This window comes from Vespa mandarinia, chromosome 24, assembly GCF_050613455.1.
Source record: "Vespa mandarinia isolate Hongniang chromosome 24, ASM5061345v1, whole genome shotgun sequence".
Taxonomy (NCBI): Eukaryota; Metazoa; Arthropoda; class Insecta; order Hymenoptera; family Vespidae; genus Vespa; species Vespa mandarinia.
Window position 1 is genome coordinate 646203 of NC_140833.1, and position 26298 is coordinate 672500.

The 26298-nt window shown below is 28.3% G+C and overlaps 5 protein-coding genes across 21 annotated transcripts in view; 3 read left to right on the forward strand and 2 right to left on the reverse strand.

Annotated features, from left to right (window-relative positions):
* Positions 1 to 104: 104 nt before the first annotated feature.
* Positions 105 to 9048, reverse strand: Stat92E (Signal transducer and transcription activator Stat92E). Of its 6 annotated transcripts, none has more exons than XM_085663960.1 (9): positions 8922 to 9048; positions 7875 to 8040; positions 7645 to 7801; positions 7201 to 7547; positions 6974 to 7117; positions 6408 to 6876; positions 5647 to 6319; positions 5073 to 5457; positions 105 to 2065 (listed from the first exon to the last, which is right to left on the reverse strand). In XM_085663960.1, exons 1-9 carry the CDS (start codon positions 9022 to 9024, stop codon positions 1891 to 1893), a joined length of 2619 nt encoding a protein of 872 aa, XP_085520086.1. In that variant the 5' UTR covers positions 9025 to 9048; the 3' UTR covers positions 105 to 1890. The 6 variants fall into 6 exon arrangements, with proteins under 6 accessions (XP_085520086.1, XP_035724043.1, XP_035724039.1 ...); XM_035868150.2 differs by having other exon boundaries at positions 8797 to 8938; XM_035868146.2 differs by having other exon boundaries at positions 8793 to 8934.
* Positions 8974 to 12546, forward strand: LOC118442486 (lysine-specific demethylase 8). Of its 5 annotated transcripts, XM_035868159.2 has the most exons (10): positions 9372 to 9439; positions 9514 to 9583; positions 10225 to 10390; positions 10469 to 10613; positions 10688 to 10865; positions 10949 to 11110; positions 11335 to 11552; positions 11690 to 11848; positions 11914 to 12171; positions 12427 to 12546. In XM_035868159.2, exons 3-9 carry the CDS (start codon positions 10248 to 10250, stop codon positions 12169 to 12171), a joined length of 1263 nt encoding a protein of 420 aa, XP_035724052.2. In that variant the 5' UTR covers positions 9372 to 9439; positions 9514 to 9583; positions 10225 to 10247; the 3' UTR covers positions 12427 to 12546. The 5 variants fall into 5 exon arrangements, with proteins under 5 accessions (XP_035724055.2, XP_035724054.2, XP_035724053.2 ...); XM_035868162.2 differs by lacking the exons at positions 9372 to 9439; positions 9514 to 9583 and adding an exon at positions 8974 to 9116; XM_035868161.2 differs by lacking the exons at positions 9372 to 9439; positions 9514 to 9583 and adding an exon at positions 9010 to 9150.
* Alg14 (ALG14, UDP-N-acetylglucosaminyltransferase subunit) lies at positions 8976 to 10162 on the forward strand. 4 transcript variants are annotated; one of them, XM_085663976.1, is made up of 2 exons: positions 8976 to 9116; positions 9514 to 10162. In XM_085663976.1, the coding sequence occupies exon 2, from the start codon at positions 9530 to 9532 to the stop codon at positions 10160 to 10162; it is 633 nt and encodes a 210-aa protein (XP_085520102.1). In that variant the 5' UTR covers positions 8976 to 9116; positions 9514 to 9529. The 4 variants fall into 4 exon arrangements, with proteins under 4 accessions (XP_085520102.1, XP_085520101.1, XP_085520100.1 ...); XM_085663975.1 differs by having other exon boundaries at positions 9014 to 9150; XM_085663974.1 differs by lacking the exon at positions 8976 to 9116 and adding an exon at positions 9202 to 9338.
* On the reverse strand, positions 12279 to 18786 carry LOC118442479 (uncharacterized). The gene is made up of 21 exons (XM_035868141.2): positions 18694 to 18786; positions 17823 to 17936; positions 17558 to 17736; positions 17359 to 17485; positions 17084 to 17205; positions 16879 to 17011; positions 16639 to 16812; positions 16447 to 16538; positions 16266 to 16338; positions 16057 to 16175; positions 15839 to 15954; positions 15557 to 15733; positions 15409 to 15467; positions 14836 to 15270; positions 14323 to 14765; positions 14125 to 14217; positions 13898 to 14045; positions 13416 to 13764; positions 12895 to 13321; positions 12663 to 12787; positions 12279 to 12592 (listed from the first exon to the last, which is right to left on the reverse strand). Exons 3-21 carry the CDS (start codon positions 17635 to 17637, stop codon positions 12543 to 12545), a joined length of 3342 nt encoding a protein of 1113 aa, XP_035724034.2. The 5' UTR covers positions 17638 to 17736; positions 17823 to 17936; positions 18694 to 18786; the 3' UTR covers positions 12279 to 12542.
* LOC118442508 (uncharacterized) overlaps positions 18425 to 26298 on the forward strand; it is a 29605-nt gene continuing 21731 nt past the window's right edge. For 4 of the 5 annotated variants that reach the window (XM_085663954.1, XM_085663958.1, XM_085663956.1 and 1 more), the window contains exons 1-9: positions 18425 to 18779; positions 23132 to 23233; positions 23327 to 23459; positions 23632 to 23795; positions 23869 to 24024; positions 24157 to 24285; positions 24395 to 24592; positions 24739 to 25035; positions 25630 to 25827. In XM_085663954.1, the coding sequence (XP_085520080.1) occupies positions 18738 to 18779; positions 23132 to 23233; positions 23327 to 23459; positions 23632 to 23795; positions 23869 to 24024; positions 24157 to 24285; positions 24395 to 24592; positions 24739 to 25035; positions 25630 to 25827 (1419 nt within the window). In that variant the 5' untranslated portion in view covers positions 18425 to 18737. Of the gene's footprint in view, positions 18780 to 20932; positions 21634 to 23131; positions 23234 to 23326; positions 23460 to 23631; positions 23796 to 23868; positions 24025 to 24156; positions 24286 to 24394; positions 24593 to 24738; positions 25036 to 25629; positions 25828 to 26298 lie in introns of those variants that run through there. The other variant, XM_085663957.1, reaches the window with a different exon arrangement.

The following is a 26298-nucleotide window of genomic DNA, read 5'->3' on the forward strand; positions in this document are numbered from 1 at the left end:
TAAAAAGGTATGATACACTTCACTTTATATACTTGTACCTTTTTACTTGCACTGATAGGACTAATTGTGGACTTAATATAGATTTTAATGAAGATTTGTAAGAGCATGGATTAAAACATTTTATTGCGCATAAATATATAAGCGCTACTTATGTTACATTTATATTATTATAATTACTGTATACAGGATGAATATATAAGAGCACATTATTTATCTTTTACAGGAGATAAAATTATTCTCAATAATAAAATAAACTCTAATCTTTGATAAAAGGATCAATAGACAATATTAACGTACATTTGCCAAAAGATTCGGCTTATATATCATATAATGATAAATATAAAAAGAGACAACAATGTGTGCAGTCCTAGCGGGGACAAAATTCAGCATATATGTAATGGTGCTTTACATATGCATAACAATTGATAATTCTTTAATAATACATATAAGACAGGGGAGAGATTGCAGAGCTCAAATATGAAACACAATTAACTATTTAAGCTTACATATAAATATGTATGTATCTCTCTTTTTGTGTGTATGTGTGCCTAAACAAGTTATTTAAAATAAACGAAAATTTTTTCGTTATGCACAAACGCAATTTCTACAAGTTATTAAATATAGCATAATTATATACCACATACAAACGTTCAATGTTAGTTTATAAAATTCTGATTCCTGTTAAAAAATATTAGTTTAATGGTAATCATTATATCAAGTATTTCTACCATTGCATATTCATATGATCTGAGACACCCTAAGAAAAATAGACTTAAAGATAAAAAATCTTGCTTTGTAAATACTTTGCAAAACTTGCAAATCATTCTGTAAGTATAAAGTTTTGAAGTGTAAGGCACATATTTAGATCACATCAATGTTACAATATACAAATAAGTCTGCATATATCTCATTCTATATTGTACTACTTTGCAATCTATATATTTAACAGAAAATACTAATAAAGCTTAACAATTTCTACATGCTTTCAAGCTTAAAGATAAAAGAAAAAATGATTGTCCACTTTATAAACTCTGTTGTGTACTATCTTCAGATCTATTGTCAATTGATCTTCAAATCCACTGTCAATAGATTTTTCCTAATTTGATATCAATAATTCATAGTATCTTCATTATAGAAATTAAAATGATTTACTATTTATCTTTTATATAAGATAAAAAGAATTTGTAATACATTAATAAACATCTGAATAATTATTTATATTCATTATAAAAAAAAAGCATGATTAAAGAGAAAACCAAGAATATTTTCATGTGAATAATTCATAGTTTTTTCTTATTAATACATAAAATATAAATTTACTCACACTAATTGTTGTTCTATCATATCTTATATATAGATCATTACCTATGGTTTTTTTTGTACCCAGTGTTTTTCATATCTTACAAGGACTTACACTAAAATAGATGAATAATGAAAAACAAAACCAAGTAAAAAATGCCCACTATAAGTAAAAAATATGTGAACAAAATTTGTTAATCATCATCATATTAAAGTATAATTCTATCTTCCAATAGAGATAATTAATTTTATGTAAATTGGCAATTTTAAAATTGATAATAAAACTTTACTGATTATAATAATCTATAAACTCGTTACTTGACATAACATGATTAATTTCTATATTAAATTCGCATAGTATATTTACGCTTAGTGGTTGCACTTCAGAAAATATTGCACTTATATGATAGATGTGTAATCGAAGGATATATTATGTTTCTTAGATAAGTATAATGTGCCTCTACTATAAATCCCTCCCCTGTTATATAACAAGTGATCTCGGATCATATCGCTTGGATTATATCCAATAAGGATAGAGATCGAAAATTAAGGTATGCCATGGCAACTCACAACTTTTCGCACCCGATATACCTACTGTGGTTTGGTGTTGTATGACTGCACGAACTCGGAAAAACCAAAACCATTAAATTGGTCCAAGTTGAGATTCTCGTCGATTGTGGACAGCTCGCCATGACCCATCAACTCCACATAGTCCATGTCCGAGTTTGGTCGCCCAATACCTGACTGGCCGAGACCCGGAGCATAGCTACCACAAATCAAAACACAACCCCAATCACTGGCAATCCTCAACTATTGAAGCATATAACGTAACATAAGCAGCTACATTTTTTTTTGCATAGGGCCTACTTTGTAAAAATTTCGTGACCGAGTAGCCGGATAGCCGGTACAACACGGCAAGGGGTAGTACAAACAACCACAAAACACCCACCCAACCAACGATTATCGGTCACTAGATTTTAAAAAAAGAAAGTTTAATGAACAAGAAACTAGTATCATACCCTTTTGTCATTAATATTTCAATGTGAGAAAAACTGATATTATTAATATTGATTACAAATGATGATATTATCAATATTTATTACAAATTTTATTACGTTATGTAATTGATAATATACATGGCAGATGCAACATAAGTTGTTTATTAACGTAAAGTTAAATTGCCAGTTAAATTAATAATGATTATGGCAATTGGAGTTGTGTTTTGCAGAGGTAGCTTGAAAATCTACAATTTTCCATTGTGGTTGTACCGGCTTGCTCCAGGCCTTTACTCTCTTCTTATTTTTATTTAAGGAGTTATTTAAATGTAAGTTATATGTAAATTATCAATTATATCATAAATCATTGGACTATCATTATTATTGTGTCTACTGACACACACATGGACATGTATAGAAATATATTTAAGTATATATAGATATATATATATATAATTCTAAACATAGTATAAAAATTTAGAAAGATCAAATATTATGTTAAAGCCATGGATAAGCCGTTTAATTCAATTATTTTTTTTATATTATTTTCGATTCAATTCCTTTCGCACTAAGTGGAAGTACAAAAATGTGCATCATTAAGTACTTCTTAATTTTTTTCTTTCATATTAATATAATTTAAAAGGATTAATACTTTTAAAGCTTTTTTATAACATAAAAAATATATATAATATCTGAAGGTTCTAGAAGTTCCTATCACAACCTTGATAAATGTGTTTCATCTTACTGTGATCTTTTATATATGAATGTTTATGTTTAACCCAAGACTTAGTATATTAAAAAAATATTTAAATAATACTGAAAAATATTAGTTTATATTATACATTTATAATTGTATAAAAGTACAAATAACATCTATGAATATCCTATCTTTACATTACTCTAATAAAGTGATTTTAATGACATTGGAACTTATAGAACCTTAAATTGATGGCAAAGTACTTAAAAAAGAGATTCTATATCTAAGTTTTATAATTATTAATGTCATAATGAATGTAAGATTGATCAAAATGTTGGCTGTAAATATCAATCTTATATAGTATTAATATTAATAAAAATATACATATGTTTTTTTAAAACCTATAAAGAAAAAAATAACATTATATAAGATAAAAATCAAATTTAACGATAATATATTTTAAACTTAAATCATGCGAGCAAAAACTAGTAATAAAATATATCATTATAAACACTACAAAACGATTTAGAGATAAAAAATTCATAGTTTTATGTAGCCCGCTAATGCAATATTCAGCATATGATTAGTATTAATATAGGTAAATTACTTAATGTAATATTTATACTGTTGGTTTTTTTTATACTTTACTTTAATAATATTAATCTAAATGCCCTATATAAAGGTCTAAGAAAAGTGTATATCTGATGTCAAAAAAATGTGCATAAAAAAAATACTGTTATAGTTTCTACACAGAAATTCAGAAGATATGCAAAGTAATATTCATAGGAATGTCATATGTTTTCTTTCAATCGAATTGCTTAATTCTTCTATTCAATGTATCACACATATCATCAATTTGTTCCTAAGAATATCTAATAATTATTTTCATGAACCTTTTTTTTTTCCATGATAACACTAAAGTAAAAATCAGAAAATTTGAATTTCTTTACACACACCACCATATACAATATAATTGGCTTTCATATATCAATTTAATTGTATAAAAAAAGAAGAATCTTGATAAAATATTAAATTTTTATGCAGTCTTTATGAAATATTATTTCTTCTTATTAGAAGCATATATTTACGATACAGTATGTTCAATTGGTTCTTAAGCTATTAGAAAAATACAAAAAATCCTTTTATACAAAAGTTACTTGGTTTAAAGAGGGAAAAGTATAACAGTGCATATGAATTTCTTGTAAAACTTTCACTTGCAGATCTCATCTTTGGATCTTGTAAATTTAATTGTATATTAATATTATTCAACAAGGTATATAGAACAAGCACCTTGTTTTAGTCATCTAGAAGAAATAAAATCAAATAATAATTTAAGAATTAAATTTAATCGCTACTTTTTATTTACGATTAAAATGTAACAACTTATAACAATTCACAGTTCATTACATTTTGCATAATTAATATGTAAAATTGATACATACATATATTTCAAATCAAAATCATTGGCTATATTTAATAATTTTTGTGTCATTATTACTCTACTCTACTCTATAATAATAATAATAATAATAATAAAAAAAAAAAAAAAAAAAAAAAACAGTTGATATCTCTGCAACTAATGATTATATAAAAAATTTAATTCCACTGATATACTTCTCTTTTTAAATCAAGTAAAACTAGTATACGAAGTTTTTTCATATACTTCTAATAGATCTAGAATTAATTTCAATCATAAGTACCGTATATATCTATATACAGGACGGATTACTTAACATTTGTATTTGAAATATTTTTTATGCATTTAAAAATAATGAAAACTCTTAAGAACAAAATTGTGTGGCATAAAAAAAGAAAACTTAAAGATAATAATTTGTATGCCATTTGATTCTTAAGAGTTTCTATTACCTTTAAAAACAAGAAATCTATTTCATACACGTTAAATAACTCTCTCTGTATATTAATATAAGTTCAGAATATCTGAGATTCAGTCTCAATATACAAAATATTTATTAACGACTATGGTTAAATTTAACTTTGCGCATCTTCTATGAAATATCTATGTCAGTATCTTTCATGAAACCAAACCTCCATTTTAAATACATTATATCCAGGGAACTGACCTGGAAGCAACAGATGGAGTATCACGTGTTACGGATGGGTCAGGGCTATGTGCTTGGAATATAGTAGAAGGAGTAGCAGGATAACTTCCACCTGGACCACTTTGACTGCTATTACCAACACCAACCACTGATGAATGAGAAGGCGTTTGACCTCCTATAACTGGACCACCCCATCCAGGTACATGTGTCACTAACAATGGTTTGACATATCCATTTATCGATGTCGATCGGTTTTCTGGTGTATAATATTTGGAAAAAGCATGATCTTTCGATAAGTCGGGATACAGATATAATAGATGCTGTAAATCAGAAACTCGATCTGCTAAACTACGAATTGCAAAGTCCTTGCTTGTAAATGGTTGAAGCATAAAGACTTCTGTTTGATCTAAAAAAAAAAAAAAAAAACAAAACAAAAAAATAATAATAATAATAATAAAGTATAGATAAAAATAAATCCGTAAATACGTGTAATAAATATACAATATAAATTAATCTTTTCCTAATCTTATTTTGATATCAGTATGAAATTTGTATAAAATGTTTTCGATATCATGTTATTTATATAATGTATTACCTCCAACCCAAGCGATAGTAACTCCTCCAAGTTCTGAATCTGAGAAACGCATTAAGAATGTCCCTGATGGACAGTTAGCTAACATTTCTTCTGCCTGTTTTTTTCTGACAAATCCAAGAATATAGCCATCTATCCAGGGACTCCTTAAATGCTCTCTTGTTAATTTCATAACAGCGTAGAACCATTCCCAAAATGTAAAATTTCTTTCTGGCAAAGGTTCTTTGCAGAACTGAGCCCAACTGAGAAGTAAACTAGAGTATTCCTGACCACCTGTATTTCCGCCTCGAAATGCTTTTTCCGCAAGAAAATGGAGATTATCGTCTGTTAAAGATCTTCCTGTAGCTGATCTGAATTTAACATTTAATGCTTCAGCTACTTGTCCCCATGGTACTTTGTCAGGTACCACAAAAGGAATTCTTCCAGGTTCTGCAAAAGCATTGTCCCATGTAACTGTAGCCCATGCATGAGGTTCTTGATTTCCATGTACAATTACTACGACTGGTAAACTTAAAGTCCACACTTGAAATACTAATTCACCGCCACCAACACTAAATTGCGATTGAAATAGAAGTGAAAATTTCTCATCCATAACTGATTCTGTACCCTTCTTTTCGGCTCTTTTAATCTTTTTTAACTGCATATTTCGAAAACTTACTGACAATTGTCGTGTTGCCTAAAAGGGAAATCACATGTTATTAAAATTATTTATATTAGTTGAATTTACAGAAAATACGAAACCTCCAAATAACTATCAATCTTACTTGATGATATTCCATAGTTCCACTGTTATTTAAAATTTCACCACTAGCTTCTCCACATTTTGCCATTTTCCCATTTTTTAATTGAGCATTTGCTTGTACTTCACTAATTATGCTTACTTTTACCTGAGGCGGTGTCATATGAACATTTAATTTTCCTCCCACTAGAAGACGTACTGTACTTGTAAAACGAGTATTAGTTTTCATCACTTGCGGTGGCTGTTTCTCTATGATAAATGTACTAGTGACTAAGGAACTAAGAAGTTGTGTGATCTGTGAATTTAAGGTAGGAAGAATATCTTGTATTCCTGGAGGATCCAGTGCAAATTTTTGTTTTAAAAGTTCTGCTTCTTTAATCTGTTGCCGATTAAGCCATATTAATTCTGCAAGACTTTCACACCATTCCTGAATAGAATCTAAATTACTGTTAAACGGAGCTCCGTTTCCAGCTAATTGTTGATCCCTTTTCCACCTAAGTTACATAGTTAATTACATGATAACAAATCGTATGTATATGTGTATATATATATATATATATATATATATATATATGTTCGTAATATATTTACCTAATCAATTCATCATCAAGAACTCTTGATTGTAAAGTATTCAGTCTGGCAATAGTATCCTTCAATTTATCTGCCAACGTCAAGCGTAACTGCATTAAACCCGTAACTTTGTGATTCAATAATTGTTCTTGTTGCTCTTTTTGTCTGTGATATGTATAAAAGTATAATTAATATAAATTACTGAATTTGATAATTCACACATTAATACAATTTAATTTATGTAATACCGCCTAATCTTTTTCTCCAAGTCTAAACTTTGCTGATTTTGTGGTTGAGTGGCGAGATGCTGTAAATGAGCATTTAATTTTGTGCATTCATGATAACTAATGGCAAAGGCCTCCTGTTCTTGTTCCATTTTACGCAAATCTTCTCCAGTTTCTTGCGTTTTGCGTCGTAATACTTCAACTTGTTGTGCTATTTCTGCCACAGCATCTCCTACCATTAAACCAACTCTACCCGCTGCCATATTCATAAGACCTCCTAAATTCTCAACTTGAGCTACAAGTTTCATTTCTGTTCCTAGGCAATGTCTAATTATTTTAAATAGTGTAGCCGGATTTTGGCTATATCTTTGCTGTTATAAAGTAATGAAAAATAATTAAATGATAGTTACATTTTAAATATTAATGTAATATACACATAATAAATTAAAAAGAAAAATTTATAGTTACTCTGAAAGTTTTGGCAGCTTCCATTAGCTTTAATTTTGTTAAAAATAAATCTTCAGTGTTTAAAGAAGCTGCTTTTGTCTCTAATTCTTGTATTAGAGACGCAACTAGATTAGCTATATATTGTTCATACTGTGGATTGTCAGGTTCTATATCAGTCCTGCAATATAAAAAAAACTATGTATAAAGTATTTGTTTTTAAAAATATTAAGAAATTCTTTGCTATTTCTTACCACATTTTATCTTCAATCCAAGATGATAAGAAATGTCGAACTTCAATCGGGAAATGTTCACCATAAACAGAGCGTACTTGTTGTAACGCTTCTTGTGGTAATTGCTGTGCTTTTGCCCAAAGGGACATTTTGGAAGCAGTAATTTCAATTTTTGGCTCTGAGGACCCTAGTAAAAAATATTACTATAAAAGATATTATAACAGATAACAATAATAAATATTAATTGTAATAAATATTAAAAGTATTGCGTTTCAGAGGTTTATATACATTGTTACAAATTTTTTTATAAAGAACAGATTCTTTAACAAAAATTGTATACATTATTCGAAGCGCCATTGTTACGACATTAAATATAATATGCCAAATATAAACACGTTATATAAATACTTTTACGAAAGATAATCTATCGATCGATAATCACGAAAATCATATGAAACATAACCTCTTGAAAAAATATTCATTATAACAAACAAAAGAACGATAGAACGTGTATATAACTTGATAAAAACAAAATGTTATAGCGAAATATATATTATTAAGAGAACAATGGTATCGGAAAGAAGCTTGGAAAAGCTGATGAACGGTCTTAAAAAAATGAATTCTTGACGCTTTTAAATTTTGCACATTGATCGAAGAAAAGTTCCAAATATATCGAATTACCTTTCCGTATATCGATAAATACTTACAAAGTTACTATTGAAATATTTCGATTATCGTAATGAAAATTTCTTCCAATAAAATATTCTATTTGTAAATCTTAATGCGCGAAGGAAGAAAATATCAAATCTTACAGAGAGCAGATCCTAAGAGCATACAGAATGACGTACACCGATAACGCGTAAATAGATAAGCGGAAAGAGAAAGAGTAGGGGAATAAAAGACGTTTTCTTCGTGCCTAGTAGAACGCGTTTTATTCACCTACTGCTGGTCCGAAGATACGAGCCTCCAGGATGTGCACTTTGCGAACCACCGTTCACCCTTTCTCGTAGATAATTTATAAAATAATATTTAAATTGATAATGCAATCTACACCCATGATATATTTACGAATATAACGAAGCGGGGACCGGTCACACACGCGAATCTCATCAATAAGTAATCTCCCCCCTTCCGTTGCACCCAACAGCACGGCCAACGTCGAAGTGCCCATGGATGAGGAATTCCGAGAATTCAAAACCGTTAATGGCGCGGGGAGAAGTGGAGGGGCATGTCACGTGACCTACGTAGATTAAGCATGCGCAGGTACTGAGGTTACTCAGGAACGTATCAACAAAATGTAATGTATCAACAAGGGTGATCAGAAACATGTACAAAGTTGCCTTGTGGAGTCAATCATTCTTATCTCCGTTCATTTTTTTTCTTTCTCTTTAACAAATACTCACTTTTTATATATCAGCATTTTTCGGCATTTGCCATTGTCTTTATATTATCACAATGAAAGATTTTTCCACACATGAAAGATTTGTATGTCTATTAATCATCTGAATTATATACCTAAACACAACTTTCAATTAATTATCACCTGGAAATCCTAATTTTATGGATTAAGGATTTAAAGATTTATTGTTTGTATATCTATATCTATGTATCTATAATAATAATGTAAAAGTTATATTTTATCAAATATAATTTGTTTCAGATAACAAAAGGACAAAATGATCTTATCACATATATATTTTTTTTTAATTACATGTCTCATGATCATTATTGTAAGAATTTTATTTTTAATATTCATGAAAAGTGGAAGAATAGCAGTGAGAAATTTCAGAGAAACATCTGCAAAAACTATGATAATTTTAGGATCAGGAGGACATACAGCAGAAATGTTACGAATTGTTAAACATATGAATTATGAAAATTATACACCTAGAATATATGTTTGTGCTTTTACTGACAAAATTAGTATAGAAAAAGTAAAAGATATAGAAGGAAAAAGAAATGATTATAGAATAATAAAGATTACTAGAAGCAGAGAAGTTGGACAGTCGTATATTTCTTCTGTATGGACAACTATTATAGCGACATTAGAAGCTGTATCTCTTTTATGGTCTGAAAAGCCAGAATTACTTTTATGTAATGGTCCAGGGACTTGTGTTCCTTTATGTATTATAGCACTTGTATTCAAGATATTCTATGTTCTTAATATCACTACTGTGTTTATAGAAAGTTTTTGTAGAGTTAAAACATTTTCGTTAACAGGAAAAATTTTATATTACTTGGTAGATCATGTAATTGTACGGTGGCCATGTTTAAATAAATCTTTGTATAACAAAGTTTATTCATCATAGTTAAATGCATTTATTTTTAAATTAATATAGTTCATAATTTTTGACCCCTATGCCAATTTCAGAAAGCACAATAGAGCATACTAAAATGGCTTTTGAGGCTGAATGTTTAACGACTGAATTAATAGATTGGACATTATTAAAAGAAGATTTGAAATATTTACCAACTGAAATAGAAATACATCTAGCATCTATAATTGATGTATTACAAAAAATTAGCATGCAAAAATTGTAAATATATAATTGCATTATTTTATACTGGTAACGATTTATAAATATTCTTATTAATATATCGTATTTTTATTAAAGCGAGAGGACAACAAAATGGATAAATAATTCTTTAATTAGAATAGAAGCTTGTTTAGATCGTACATGGCAAATGCTGAATTCAGGCCATTGGAAAGATGTTCCACTATCGTACAGATATAGTTATTCTTTTTGTAGTCTTTTAAAGGTATAGAACAGACTTAGTAGTACGATGATTTATATTATAATAATGTATATTTTAATGTCTATTAATGTTTTTAGGTAATATTGCTAGAAATTGAACATGAACATAACAAAGAAAAATCTACAGATACAGAAATACAAGTTTTACAAGAAATTATTCAACAAATTGATAAAGGTATTCTATTAGGTGCTCCATTACCGAGTAAGCCGTTATTACTTACATCGATTGCTTCAAAAATAAATAATTACTATAATAGTAAGTGTCATTATTTATTGAAGAAATAGTTTTTGATATCAAAATAATTATCATATTAAAAGTATACAATGTACTTATTGTAGAATTCGTCAGAACACTTACTGCAAAAAAAATAGAAATAGATTACAGTAAAGTTTCTCAATCATTACTACCTGAATTTTTACAAGTTAATCGATATAGCATACCTTCTATGGAATCATTTTATAAAGACATTTTTATACCAAAAATTCCAGCCGTAATAACAGGTAACTAATAATTTCGTTTTAATAGTCTAAGTAAATAGAGAGATAGAGAGAGAGAGAGAGAGAGAGAGAGAGAGAGAGAGAGAGAGAGAGAGAGAGAGAGAGAGAGAGAGAGAGAGAGAGAGAGAGAGAGAGAGAGAAAATAAGGAATGAATATATATATATATATATATATATATATATATATATATATATATATGTATATATATCTCTATCAAAAATTCTAGATTCTATGAAACATTGGAATGCTTTACATTTGTGGCAAGATATCGATTATCTAAATAAGATTGCTGGAAGTCGCACTGTACCTATTGAAATAGGATCTCGTTACACCGAGGAAGATTGGAGCCAAGATTTGATTATATTTTCAGAATTTTTACAATCTCATATAATTAAGAATACTCAAAAAGTTGGTTATTTGGCTCAACATCAACTTTTTGATCAGGTATTATTTGGAACAAGAAATATTGCTAATTATGTTAATTACTGTGTAATAAGAAACTATATACATGTAATGTGATAACATAATACATATTATCTTGCTGTTATATTTTTATAAACTTTTTATTTAATTATTAACAGATACCAGAACTAAAAAATGATATAGTTGTACCAGATTACTGTTCTTTTTCTGATAAAGAAAATGTAGAAGTTGAACCACCAGATATAAATGCTTGGTTTGGACCAGCTGGAACTGTATCACCACTACATTTTGATATCAAAAATAACTTATTGTGTCAGGTATGGGATATATACATATTTATTATTGCAATTCTATTACTTATACTTAACATTGTTATGTTTAGGTTTTTGGTTATAAAAGAATATTTTTATACGATCCATCTGATTCTATAAATTTATATCCCTATGATACCAAATTACTTTATAATACAGCACAAGTAGATCCCCTTAAACCTGATTATATAAAATGGCCAGATTTTAAAAAAGCCAAAGGTTTTATGTGTTATTTAGGACCAGGAGAGATGTTATATATTCCACCGAAATGGTGGCATCATGTAACTGCACTTACACCAAGTTTTTCAGTTAGTTTTTGGTGGACTTAGGTAACTTAAAATAATAAGTCTTAATCATAACCATTGCACAAATCGTATAAATAAATTTTAACAATATTATATATCTTTATATAGGAACTATATTTTTAAAAATTAAATAAGTGTCAATATAAAATATATTTACATCCATAGAAAATATAAGAAAACGCATTTTTATACATTTCTTTACTAACATTTTATAAGGTTTACTTATTTTAATCTGATATTATTATTTTTTTATCATAAAAATTCATGTTTGTTTTCAAGGTAAAGGAGGATACTCTTCATCAATTTTGCAATGAATATGATATATTGGATATGATCGATCTTGTTGAAACCATTCTTTAATACATTGAAATATATATTATTTATGTTTATAATGTTTATATTGTATTTTTTATATTTTCCTTTGTTTCAACGTAAGCGCATAAATCTGTAATATAAAAATATATTTACAAATAATATATAATATTTACATAATAAGATTTAATAGTTTTATTTACGATTTATTTGATGCAATAAAATATACTTTTGTACATCCTGGATAATTATGTTTAAAGGTATATCTGTTAGCGATTTTTTTTTATGAAATTTTTGGAGATCATTCAAACTTTCCAAAAGGGATTGACTGCATGAACAAAAAGATAGTATGTTAATTATATGGAAATTCTGAATTATTATGATTATTAAAAGTATTTTCAATTATTGTTTAAGTTTTAGATAATATATACATACTCAGATATTCCTGTATATTTGCTCCGCAGTATATTCATTAATTCATCTGTAGAGTTAATCGAAGTTTCTTTGTTGTTTTCGTCAATATTTGTATTATTTTCTTTTGTTATATCTTCCGTTTTCTGGTTTTTTTGTTCAATGGAATCTACTTCTTCCATTAATAATTTATGGTCTGTTTCATTAGATATACTAGTTGATTCTAATTTATTATTATCACAGGTTTCTAGCAGTTCATTGTTAGTAATATCATATGGAAAATTTTTACTTTCTGCAATTTCTGATTTTGCTTTATTATCAACATCCTCTAAAATTCCATCAATTTGATTATTATGTTCATCTATATTTGTTTCTGTAGAATTTCCTACTTTGTTATTGTCAATACATTCTAAATGACATTGAACAGCTTCATTATTCTTTTCATTTAAATCTGTAAAAAATTTATAAAGTATAATATATTTACTTTCTTATTGTATTGTTATATGTATCCTAGTTGCATTTATAGATTTATGTCAAAATTTTACCAGGCTTCTTTAAAATATTTTGAAATTTATTCTCTGTATGCTTATTAAATTTATCTTCTGTCTTAAACAAGTTGACATTAGAATTCTTTTCAATAATTTTGCCATTATTAGAAAATTTTTCTAATTTTGATAGAGAATTCAACGATAATGATGACGGTAACATTATTGATAAATTCTGTGCTGAAATTTCTGTTATGTGTTTATCTAATGCCATGAAAACATTGCATACGATGGTAGATAAAGATTTGTTCGGGTATTTAGGTAGATTTATAGAAGTCATATTTATCTCATCCAATTTTTGACCTTCTGTTTTTGATTTTAGCACAGATATACATTTTAAAAACTCCGCCTATTACAAATTAATCAATAGAAAAGTATGTCAATCATATAATTACAATAAATTCAATATTATAGATATTATTGGTTTGTTTGATTATTGTTGATATATTGAAACAAACATTATAAAATTTACTATACTGTACCTCACATTCTGAAGACAATTTCAAGAATTGGTTTAGTGTAAATGACCATTCAATATAGTCTGGAATGATATGCATTCCAATATATTTTTTAATCAAAGAATTTAATCTATTTATGATGTCTAATGATAAATTGCAATAGTCAATGCCACTATATTAAATAAATATACGTTTTACTTATATTTTTTTTTTCAATGTGTAAATATATATAAAATTATATATCTACTTACTTCATTAACATATTTTTGTTGGAATAGTATTGCGATTCTAATGATTTTTGCAAAAATGATTTTTTCCATCTTAAATCATTATCTTGAAGAATACTAGAGAATAAAAAATTTCATATATATAATTATTATATTATATCTATAATTAGGTAATATAAATATAATTAGTTATCTATAATTAAACAAATTTTAAATATTTACTTTAGTTCCTCATTTTTCTTATTTATTTCAGCTTCATATTCTTTTACATTCTTAAGTAATTGTGCATTTTCTTCTCGTAATATTTTTTCTATGGTATTTTTCTCTTCTATCAGTAGTTTAAAATTACATTCATCATCCTTTTTTTCTTGTTCCAATCGATTTATGTTTGATTTTAATTTTAATATATCCGCATTTAATTCATCATAGTTATCAGATACTTTTTCCGAAATATGCGATTCATATGAATCCAGTCTATCAATTAATATTTTACGTTCTTCAATAACAGTTTTCATAATCGAATCTTTCTCCTTTAGTTTTAACTTAAAACTATCTTCCATGTCCGTTTTTTCTTTTGAAAGTTTAGCAAAATTCTGTACTGTTACGAAATAATTATATGCTAGTAGTTTATATTTATCTTGGAGTGCCGGTGGTGACAATAGTTCCTGGAGAATTAAAAAATGAATATAACAAAATTTGAATTTAGGAATAATTTGAATAAATTTAAGAGCTTACATCATTTGTTAATTGTTCGAAATCTTGAATAAATATATTTTTTATTGAATTATTAGTCATATTTTCTTCCAAGAAGGGATTTTTTGTAGAACTTTGTGAGGTGTTTGTATCATCATATACTATATTAGTACAATTATCTTTGTCAGTTATATCATTATTATAATTAAAGGATTTATCTTCCTTGTAAAAGATTGATTGTTCATAATCATCATCTTCTTTGGAATTATTTACATCAAAACATTCATTATTGGGCTTTAAAACAAATTCATTCTCACTTTTACATATTGAATTTATTTCTGTTTCATTTGTTGAACAGCTATCTAAAGAAGTTGCAGATGACTCGCAAGTATTGTCATTCTGATAAATATTATTATCTTCGTCAACATTATTATCTTCAAAGACATCATTTATTAAACTAAGCAGCTTTTGAGGACTCTAAAATTTATAATAAGATTAATATTTATAATTTATAATAAGATTAATTACATGCTCAATATTAATTAAGAAGATATATTTAAAATATAACGAAAATAAGAAATAAATTTTTTGTTTTTTAAATGTATATGTATAGACCTGATTAGTTTTACTGTCATCATTAGTAACACACTCTTTATGTAAAATATTTTCATTATCTGCAAATCAATTTTTAGTATAACATTAGTTGTTTCATTTTTTATATTAATGAAACTTAGATTACTCATATAATTACAATTGATTATACCTGTTGATGTGGTATCTTTATATTCATTAGTTTCATTTTCCAATATTAATTTGTATTGTTTAGTTATTTCATTTTCAAATAAGTGAAACATTTGTTGAATAGCTTGTGGAACACAGATATAATCTCCAATTCTAATAAGTTTTGGGGATTTAAGCAAGAAATTCAATATATCTGAATCTAAAAAATGAAATAATAAAGATACAAATTTTAAATAAAAATTATAAATTAACATAATATAACATAATATTGTAAGGATTATCTACTAAAAATTAAATTATTCACCTAAATATTCATCTGTTTTTGTAATATATTCCATAATTTCTTTTGTTTCATGCCACTTTGATAATAGTTTGTTTTTATGAACTATTAAATTTACTTTAATAAATTCATACATAATCCTAATAAAAAATATATAAAATATTTATACAAAATATTTATTAAGTTTAAACAAAATAATGATAGTCATTATTATTAGTTTATTTTTAATGTGATTTACTCACTCTGATAAGAAACGACACTGCTGTATTGTTTCTGAATCAATATTTTCAGGCTCACATTCTGACAGAATATTTGTGCTATTTATATCCTCATTATTAAACATGTCTTTGTCTGCTTCTAACTTTTGTAAAAAGAAAAGGTACATGTAATTTATAAAAGATAAGTAACATTTGTTTGTATACATTGATATAAACTACAAATACAATCTTACATTTTCACGTGGAATACCAAAATTATTTTCTCGCAATTGTATTAGTTTCATTAATTTCATTTCTTTTTCCGATCTGTAAATATATCAGAAGAAATATTATTAAAATATAATTATTGTTACAATAAAATATTTGAATGTTTTATTTAAGTTATACATATTTTCAATATTGTAAATTTCTTACATTTCTTTAAATGGCTTGATGCATTCTTCTTGTGTGTTACGAAGGGGGAGAAAGTTTGGTCTTCTAAGTTTTGGAATTGGCTTTATAAAACGCTATATTATAATAAAAATAAATATATAAAAATAGAATAAAGAATGCTTGACATTAAAAATTTATAGAAATGAGTATTAAAATTAATAATCATATTCATACATGTTTTTTAATAGCGCCATTAACTGGAGAATCAGATACTAATAGCATCGATAATGAGGAATTCTCAATAACTGATACTACTTTGGCATTATCGTTTAATATTTCAATTTTTGTTATAACATTTTTATCTTTAGTTCCACAGTTTGATGTAAAACATGAGCGACCTATCATATCCTATTTAAAGATATATTATTAAAGATATGTGTAATAAAAGCGCATAATATATGATATATTTATTACCATATCTGAAAGCTTGTTTTCTATATGTAGTTTGTTTTTTTGAAATTTCCAACAAATTGGATGAAAGTTTAATTTACAAGGATTACTTGAATTGCTACATGTGATAGTAATTAAGCCAGAAAAAGTTGGGTCACTGTAAATAGATAAAAGAAAAGAAATTTATAATTATGTATACTTATGTATGCGATGTGATGGATACATTTACCTGAAAAATATATCTCTACATGGTGAACAATATGGAATATTATTTTGACAGTTCTCTAAGAAACATTTTGCATTTGGACAATGCCAACTCGAAGCTTTTTCTTGTAAATCCATTAATGAAATCTATTGGTACAATATGAAATATCATTTTAATATTATAGCAATGTCTTTATAAAGTATGAATGAGCAATAAATAATACATATAATGTTTAGATATACTGTATAAATCTTTTTCCTCTTAACACATTTTTATTAAAACATTTACAAAAATCATACCAATAAACCTTCTCTTGTAGTTTCATTTATAATAATAGACGTCATGGGTATATACTGGGTTGAAAAATATGTTTCTTCATTTAAAATAGCGAGTCCCTTGTTAATTGTATTCATAGCAAAATTAAACCTAAACATAAAAATTCTATTAGATACTGCAACATTTTTAATTAAATGTATTAAAAGTGTATGTGCATGTTACCTATATAATTTAATATATGCTTTTGCTATGGCATAATAAACAGCTGGATAGACTTCTCCAATAGTATCTTCTAAATTCATAAGAATGTTTAATGCTTCTATTATATTGTGGAATGTATCGGACTGTAATAAAATTATACATAATACGTATTCTATTGTATTTTGAATACTATCTTTTACCTGAAATCATATATAATAAATATAATATTTATATAATGGTATTATATATTAATATCTATACCAATATAAATTTTTTGATAACCTACATTTAGATTTAAGTTTCCAAATAATTGTAATGCCACTTTATATTTATTATAAGCTGTTTGATATTCTTTATTTATAAATGCTTTTGAGGCTTCATTCAGCACGTCAATTAGTTCCTAATATAAAAAATAATTTAAATAATTTATCACGGTATAGTCAATAAATCAACAATAAATAAAATAACGACAAATATTAATATTTTATTTTAACGTAATTTGGCGCCTAAAAACCAGTGCTGCCAATCGTTAATTTAACGCCAATTATTTTGAAATGTTCTTTCTACGTATTATTAAAGTATTTCTTTTTATAATAATTTTATTTAAAAAATAAGCTCTCCAAAAAAATACGATTCCGCAAATAATCATATTGCTTATAATCTGTATAATAAGAACATGCAACCAATTAGAAATAAATTGAAATAATATTTAAAAAATCGGTTCACCTGCGATAGTATTCACAGTTCAAATAATTGTCGTTAATACGTTTGATAAAATTCATAATCTAAACAGATCGAATGAACGATATAATACGAATTAATAGAAATAGTATAGTTAATAATAATGCACCTTTACATTTATGTATATACCTATGTGTATGCAAAAAAAAGTATATGATTTTATTGAAGTTTTTAAGATAAATTGAAAAATTGAGAACACGTCATTTCTTGGACGATGAAATGATTGAAGTGTGAATGAAAAATTATAAAAAATATTTAATCGTTCATGGGTTTACAAACGATTAAAATAATATATCCGAGTTATGTAAATATCTTTTGTAAAAGCATAGAGAAGAAGATGATGTGAGGATAACAAGAAATTCTATAAATATCCGATGACCTACGTCTTCAGCATGGAGAGTATAATACATACGTACACATCAAGTTTTGTCAAACTAAGTACACAGTTTATTATTTAGGAATGACGACTGAGGCTGAGTTTCTACCCATTATTAGGCTTCAGGTAAATATTAATCGAAAACAATATCTAATGTTTCAAGGTCAAAAGTCATGAGAGATTTTCATTTATTAACCTCTATTTATTTCATAAAAAAACGTTGAAAAGTTTATTAGTCGTGCGATTTTGTACGCGTCCTAGCCTATATTATTTATTTGTTTATTTATTTATTTGTCGCTTTATTAATCTAATGAAGGAAGTAAAAAACAAAAGGACAAAAAGCACATGATTCGGATTAAACAAAAGACCCTTTAATCGTCTAAGGGAACTTCTCGAATATTTTTATTTTTACGTAATTGACGCAACTCGATCACGTGCCTTGTATTTATTCATATAATTTATGTAAAGCGTTACTGCCTGAGAATTCTATTTTTCTATGTTTATAAATAGTCCAAAATTTTGTTCTCTCTTTTGTATTTCTTTTAACATTTGTTAAGTTCGTTATTAAAACTAAAGGAAAAAAAGAAAAAAAAAATTTTTTTATTATAATCTGGACATTGCTATTGAACATTCTTTTCATTTCATTTCTACGAAGATAATAACATTTTATATATATAATAAAATATACATATTATTTATATAATAAATATACGATAACATTTTATTTATATAATAAGATTTAATATTTTATTTGATTATTTAACAATTTTCTTCAAAAAATGTCTGCAAAATGTTACGTCATTCTAATTAATATGTTGTAGATTTGACATATTTCAAATTTATAAAATTCATTAATAAAACAGAACTCGAATTGAATATGCATTTAAATAAAACAATCAAAATAATTATAAGGTACGCAATAAAATATTCGATTTAACTTTGGCGGCACTTCTGGTGATTGGCAACAATGACTTGTCGAAGAGCGCGAGATTTAAATTGCGATAATCGATAAAAATCTTTAAAAACGAATATATTCCTCTTTCGTAATTAATAAAACAAATTCTCCTTTTATTAAAGATGATTAAATATTAATTATTATTGTATGGAATAACACGATATTGCACCAAGAAAAGAAAAAAAAAAATAAAAATAAAAAGAGGAAATAAAGAAGATTAAGAAAAGGGATGATTTAAAGGGACGATAATACGACGGAGAAGGGTAAGTTTAAGGTGGTATGAGTGATGAAAGCCTTGAAAGAAAAGATCGTCGTGTGGAAGGTGCATTTTACACGCAACGCTTTGTATAGAGGGTATTGCATTCGTGTTCTCCTTACTCCAATGTTGATTAGCACGTAAGAGAGAAAGAGAGAGAGAGAGAGAGACAGAGAGAGAAAAAGAGAGAGAGAGATTACGGTGAGGTGTTTTATTGATCGTCATATATGCCGCCAAGAGGGCAGACACACTATGTGTGTTACAGGTGACGCTTTCTAGCCCGCCATACAACAAACCGATTTAGGACGCCGACGCATAACAACGTGTTACTGCCAAAGGTCTGACTCATTTCCCACTACTACTTCCTACCGTATCCTCACGTCATTGCTGTTGGTTGTCCCCCTTGAAATGACCAATGCGATCGATGGAACGCGCATTTATCCTGCTTCTTCGAATTTCGTCGGAGTTTGCAAATCAAATGAAATTGTTCTAACGATACAATTATTATTTATGTGGGTGCATATGTAGAAGGTGATATGGCTAAAGGTAAAAAGTTTGATGAAAGTTTTAATAAAAAGTTAGATCCTTCGATCTAAATCTAGGAATGATGATGAATGATCGATTCTATAGAAAAAAAAAGAAAAAAAAAATAGAATCCACAATATAATTCTTAATCAATATGATTTCTTCCATGGTTTTTTAATGACCATCAGTTCTTTCTTATTTGTTTTGCTAAAAGCTATATAATAGAAGGCGCCTAAGGGCTCGACTTTTGAATAAAAATAAACGTGATGAATCTTCCTTAATCTATATTTTTAAATTTGTCATTTAAAAAACGAAACATTGAATATACTTCATATTGGATTAATCAAATCAATAGATAGGAAATATATCTAAAGCATAGAAGTGAAATAGTATAAATATAATGGGGTAAATGATTGTATTTAAAAAGTATCGGTTGATTTTGTTATTTCTTTATTTATTATATTATTATAATCAAACAAACGATTAGTATCGTCATCTTTATATTTTTCTAAAATATATATAACGAAATAATATCATGGAACATGCGTTAAAACGGTCTTCGAATTAGGAATTACAAATAGTTTAAATTGAAAGAATACAAAAAATGAAAAACCGGGTTTTTTCGAATCACCGGATCTGATCTAACGCGGAAGTTATGCGCGTCGAACGAATGAGGAGGAATGAAAGGTTAGCAAGAAAAGTGGAAAGAGAAAAGAGTAACGTAAAGGAGCAAGAAAAACGATACTTCCCCGCCAATCACCACTACCACCACCACCACCACCACCACCATGACTACCACTACTATTACTATTGCTACTACCACTACTATTATTACCGATACTAACATCCCCTCTGTTCATACATGAATCGTTGTAGTTCGAGTCTGCGCTTTATATGAACGTACAAGGGCGGCTCCTATCTAGCGTTATGTTCTTTCTCCCTCTCTCTCCCTCTTCCTCCTTCTCTCTCTCTCTCTCTCTCTCTCTCTCCTTCTCTCACTCTCTCCTTCTCTCTTTCTCTTACTCCAACTCACCCTCCTCGGCCGTTCGTTCGTTCCGTACTTCTGGCGTTACCTTTCCCGGGCGGCTTCACGAATGGTGGATTGACGCGGGCCTCTCTACGAGGGTAGTCATTTTTTTCACGCTCGATTCACGATCCCCTCGTCGAGCCGGAGAGAGAACATCGTCAAAGACGTCTCCCGGTTCTCCGGCTACGACATCATGGTCACGGACAGTACGAATCAGGTAGGACATTTCCAAGTGTTTCGTTAATAATCTATGATTAAAGGATTTCTCGTATTCTATCGTTTTGTCGAAACGTACTGGTGCCTTCTTTTCTCTTTAGCAATACGAGATTAATTCGATGCTAAAAGTTATGGAGAGAAAGAGAGAGAAAGAGAGAGAGAGAGAGAGAGAGAGAGAGGGGGAGAGAGAGAGAGAGAAAAAAAAGAATATCATAATCATCGTTCAAACAAGTAATTATGTAAAATATCATTATTCTATCGATACTTTGGTCGGTGGATTAAAAAAGGATATACTAGAAAGAAATCCCTTCGTTAAATTCGACGACGTTTAGAAGGGTGTTGGGTGATATGGCGGGTCTGAGGTGGGGTATGGGGATGCGTACATGATACGATTTGGGGAGCGAGTGTGCGAAGGTCGTACTATCAGAGCGGCATTTTCGTGCGGCATCGAGTGTTAGATATTGACTACTATTTTTACCCATGTTACTTTGGAATTTTTTTTTCTCTTTCTTTTTTCTCTATTCTTCTTTTCTTTTTTTTTTTTTTTTAATGTGTCTATCCTTTTTATAAACAGTTAATTAGAATTTTTTCAATAAGGATAAATTGGTCGAATTACTTCGATAATGATAATAGTAAGTAGTTCAATTTTTGATTTTTATAAGTGGTAATGATCTTAATTATTTAAAAAAAAATTTTTGTTTATTTTTTTTTTTAATAATATTATATTACAAGAATTGCGTTAGACTTAAATTGTCACAGTTTAAATAAACAATTAATGTTTTTATATGGACATACATACATACAATCTAGACAAAAAATTATATATTACATTGAGTTATGCGTACCGATAGAAACATGTGATTTGTATGATTCTGTTCGTAACTATAATACATCGCTAAGTTCCAATGAATGAATTCTTCCGCGCGTATAGGGATTATACTTGAAAGATATATATATATATATATATATGTGTGTACATATATATATATATGTATTTACGTGAATATGTACTTGATGCCATTATAAATGGTCAAATAAATGTGCAATACTATTATATCACATCGCGCGTTTCTCCCTTTTTCATGCATGTTCTTTTTTCAAAGTTATAGTTAGTTTCACAAAGAAATAACTATAACAGAATAATTACGATTTACAAAAGAAAATTTATAAAAGAAAATTTGTATCTTAGATGACTACGAATGAAAAATACATTTTTTTTTTAATCCTTTTATCACCCTTCAGACCTTGTAATAATCGATTTCTCTAAGCTATAACGAAAATAAATATCGTAATCGAAGCGTTAATGTACACAACAGGAAGGGACACTACTGCAGTAAACTAGATTTCACAGAAGAGATGAAGTTTAATTAGATCAAAAATAGAATATACTAGAATATAAATAATCTCGAGGTTATGAGTTCAATTCGATTGCTTCTTCCCCTTTTTTTCTTTCTTTTAATAACTGCTTTGATCAGCCCCATTTAATTTTTCTTTTTTAGGCTGACGATACAACCGCATTTCTTCGCGCAGCTCGATCTGGGAACCTCGAAAAAGTCATCGAATATTTAGACACTGATCTAGATATCAATACAGCCAACTCGGTAATATTTCATTCTATTTACGATAACATTCTATCAATTCCTATGTTTCTAATAATATTTAATTTAATTGACAATTGTTTTATTAATTTGCAGAACGGTCTAAACGCTTTGCATTTAGCATCGAAAGATGGACACGTTGAAATAGTGACGGAACTTTTGAAAAGAGGTGCAAAGGTCGACGCTGCGACAAAGAAAGGCAATACCGCATTGCACATAGCATCTTTAGGTAAACTATGCAGTCATTGATTCTATTCACTATGATATAAGTAATACATTTGATAATTTCTTCTTTTACTTTTATTATTATTATTATTATAATAATAATTATTATTATTATTCTTGTTATTCTTATTTTTATTCTTATTTTTATTCTTATTTTTATTATTATTATTATTTAGCTGGCCAAGCGGAAATAGTTAGTATTCTTATTCAATATGGTTCTGCGGTTAATATTCAATCGCAAAATGGATTCACACCATTATATATGGCGGCCCAAGAGAATCACGATCAGGTCGTCAAGCTGTTGCTTAGCAATGGAGCCAATCAAAGCCTCGCTACGGAGGTAAAGCTAAAGATATTGTTAGAAATTTGTAGAATTCTATCATATGTGAATTTCGTTTCCTTTTAAATTTTAGGACGGATTCACTCCGCTTGCTGTGGCTATGCAGCAAGGCCACGACAAAGTCGTCAGTGTACTTTTGGAAAATGATTCGAAGGGAAAAGTTAGGCTACCGGCACTTCATATCGCCGCTAAAAAGGACGATTGCAAAGCCGCCGATTTACTTTTGCAGGTAATTTCTTTTATAAATAAATCAATATTTCTTTGAATTATTATTAATACCAAATGAACTTTGCTCTTTGTCTATAAATCTATGTTGCTTTAATTGGATATTTTAATTGACCAATGCAATGTTACTTCTTAGAACGACCACAAGCCGGATGTCACATCTAAGAGTGGTTTCACGCCTCTCCACATTGCTGCTCATTATGGAAACGAGGAGATAGCACGTTTGTTAATTAAACGTGGCGCTGATGTGAACTATTTGGCAAAGGTATGAAACTTCAAAAAAAAAAAAAAAAAAAAAAGAGAGAGAAGAAAAAACTTTGTCTGTGTAACCTTATTTCTCATTTCCTACATCAACTGAAATATTGTAATTTCAGCACAATATCAGTCCTCTTCATGTAGCAGCGAAATGGGGCAAAAATAACATGGTAAAAATCCTGTTAGAGAACTCGGCACAAATAGATGCAAAAACTAGAGATGGTTTAACTCCATTACATTGTGCTGCGCGATCTGGACATGAGGAAGTTGTTAACACTCTTCTTGAAAACTCAGCACCAATCAGTGCACGTACAAAGGTGAATTATCACAAAAATTTTCAATAATAATAATAATAATAATAATAATAATAATAATAATAATAATAATAATAATAATAATAAAAAAGGAATTAAAATCGATTATTAAAATCGCGAGATAATAAAACAGAATTTTTCTTTTATAGAATGGTTTAGCACCTTTGCATATGGCATCTCAAGGAGATCATGTGGATGCTGCTAGGGCATTACTCTATCATCGTGCACCAGTGGACGAAGTGACGATCGATTATTTAACTTCGCTACATGTAGCTGCACATTGTGGCCACGTTAGAGTCGCGAAATTGCTTTTGGATAGAAAGGCGGATCCAAATGCACGAGCTTTAAACGGTTTTACGCCTCTGCACATCGCCTGCAAGAAGAATCGTATAAAGGTCGTCGAGTTATTGCTGAAACATGGCGCATCGATCGAGTCTACAACAGAGGTAACGATCGATGTTTCTCGACAATTTCTTATTATCTTATCTTCGATATACTTTTGCATACAATTCGCGAAATTAATATATATACTTTATATATCTGCACTAAAGAAAAAAAAAGAAGAAAAAAGAAAAAAAAAAGAAAAAAAGAAAAATAAAAAGATTAACAAATAAAATAACAAAAGAATCTAAAAGAGATCGTAGCCAGTATTTTCTTTTTCTTTTTTTTTCTTTCTTTCTTTCTTTCTTCATTTACAAAAATGTTTGCACTATATTTTTCATGCTGCTTCTTCTTTTACGTTCAAATGATGATTTAACATTGAAGTATGGAGAAGATGAAGAAATAATATAGGAAGGCTGGTTAACGGATTGTGCGAGTTGGAGATGAAAGACGGGATATAAAGTCTGATCATTTATATGGATTCTGTGCTCCTTCTATGCTGTTTATTTCTGAAAACGACGGAGAATTATAGAAAATAGGGAAAGGAGAATAAAAGAAAGATAGAGAGAGAGAGAGAGAGGGAACTTTGTCTAAGCGAATGATTTGTGGAATCGGAATTGAAGAAAATGTCCTAATGGAAAATAACATATATTTTACAGTCCGGACTGACTCCCTTACACGTGGCCAGTTTTATGGGATGCATGAATATTGTGATATTCCTACTACAACATGAAGCCAATCCCGACGTGCCAACTGTTAGGGGAGAAACACCCCTACACCTGGCAGCTAGAGCTAATCAAACCGATATTATTCGAATTTTATTAAGAAATGGAGCCAAAGTCGATGCACGTGCTAGGGTAAGTAAACCAAAAAAGGGATCCTCCCTTTCCTATCAGTCAAATCGTCCTTTCCTATCTATTCGTCTTTCATCTTTCCTTTTTTCCCTCTTGTAAAACAACAAAACAAGTTTATATCTCGAAAATCTTTAATTCGTTAAGTCAACAGGAAATTTGTCACGTCGAAAGAAAACGCAGAATCATTTAAATAGAAAATGATCGATCATATTTAAATCATACTTGTTCGCGTTCAACTTAAACGCATGAGTCCATTAACCAGTCTGGGATATATTCGTAGATAAATTTTTTTCCTCTCTTATTCTTTTTTTCATTTATTTATTTATTTTTTTTAATTTTTTTTTTTATGCTTTTCTAGCTTCATTAACGTGCAGTTATATCATTATTTAAAATATTTTCGCTGTGTTATCCAAGTATTCAAGAAATAAATAATATAAATGACGTAAATCAAATATCCGTTGATCGAAGATTTTT

What these genes read in the sequence shown, in the direction of transcription:
- LOC118442479 (XM_035868141.2), bottom strand. Translation starts at nt 17,637, where the DNA reads ATGAATTTAGAAGATACTATTGGAGAAGTCTATCCAGCTGTTTATTAT. An exon ending in AAAACAAGCTTTCAGATATG is followed by an intron (nt 16,813 to 16,878) that starts GTAATAAATATA and finishes ATCTTTAAATAG; the next exon opens with GATATGATAGGTCGCTCATG. An exon ending in AAAAACAGATGAATATTTAG is followed by an intron (nt 15,734 to 15,838) that starts GTGAATAATTTA and finishes TTCATTTTTTAG; the next exon opens with ATTCAGATATATTGAATTTC.
- LOC118442486 (XM_085663967.1), top strand. Translation starts at nt 10,212, where the DNA reads ATGCCAATTTCAGAAAGCACAATAGAGCATACTAAAATGGCTTTTGAG. An exon ending in AATAAATAATTACTATAATA is followed by an intron (nt 10,866 to 10,948) that starts GTAAGTGTCATT and finishes TACTTATTGTAG; the next exon opens with AATTCGTCAGAACACTTACT. An exon ending in AAAATAACTTATTGTGTCAG is followed by an intron (nt 11,849 to 11,913) that starts GTATGGGATATA and finishes TGTTATGTTTAG; the next exon opens with GTTTTTGGTTATAAAAGAAT.
- Alg14 (XM_085663976.1), top strand. Translation starts at nt 9,530, where the DNA reads ATGATCTTATCACATATATATTTTTTTTTAATTACATGTCTCATGATC.
- Stat92E (XM_085663960.1), bottom strand. Translation starts at nt 9,024, where the DNA reads ATGGGCACTTCGACGTTGGCCGTGCTGTTGGGTGCAACGGAAGGGGGG. An exon ending in TGGATTGAAGATAAAATGTG is followed by an intron (nt 7,802 to 7,874) that starts GTAAGAAATAGC and finishes TTTATATTGCAG; the next exon opens with GACTGATATAGAACCTGACA. An exon ending in GAACTATGGAATATCATCAA is followed by an intron (nt 6,320 to 6,407) that starts GTAAGATTGATA and finishes TTTCCCTTTTAG; the next exon opens with GCAACACGACAATTGTCAGT.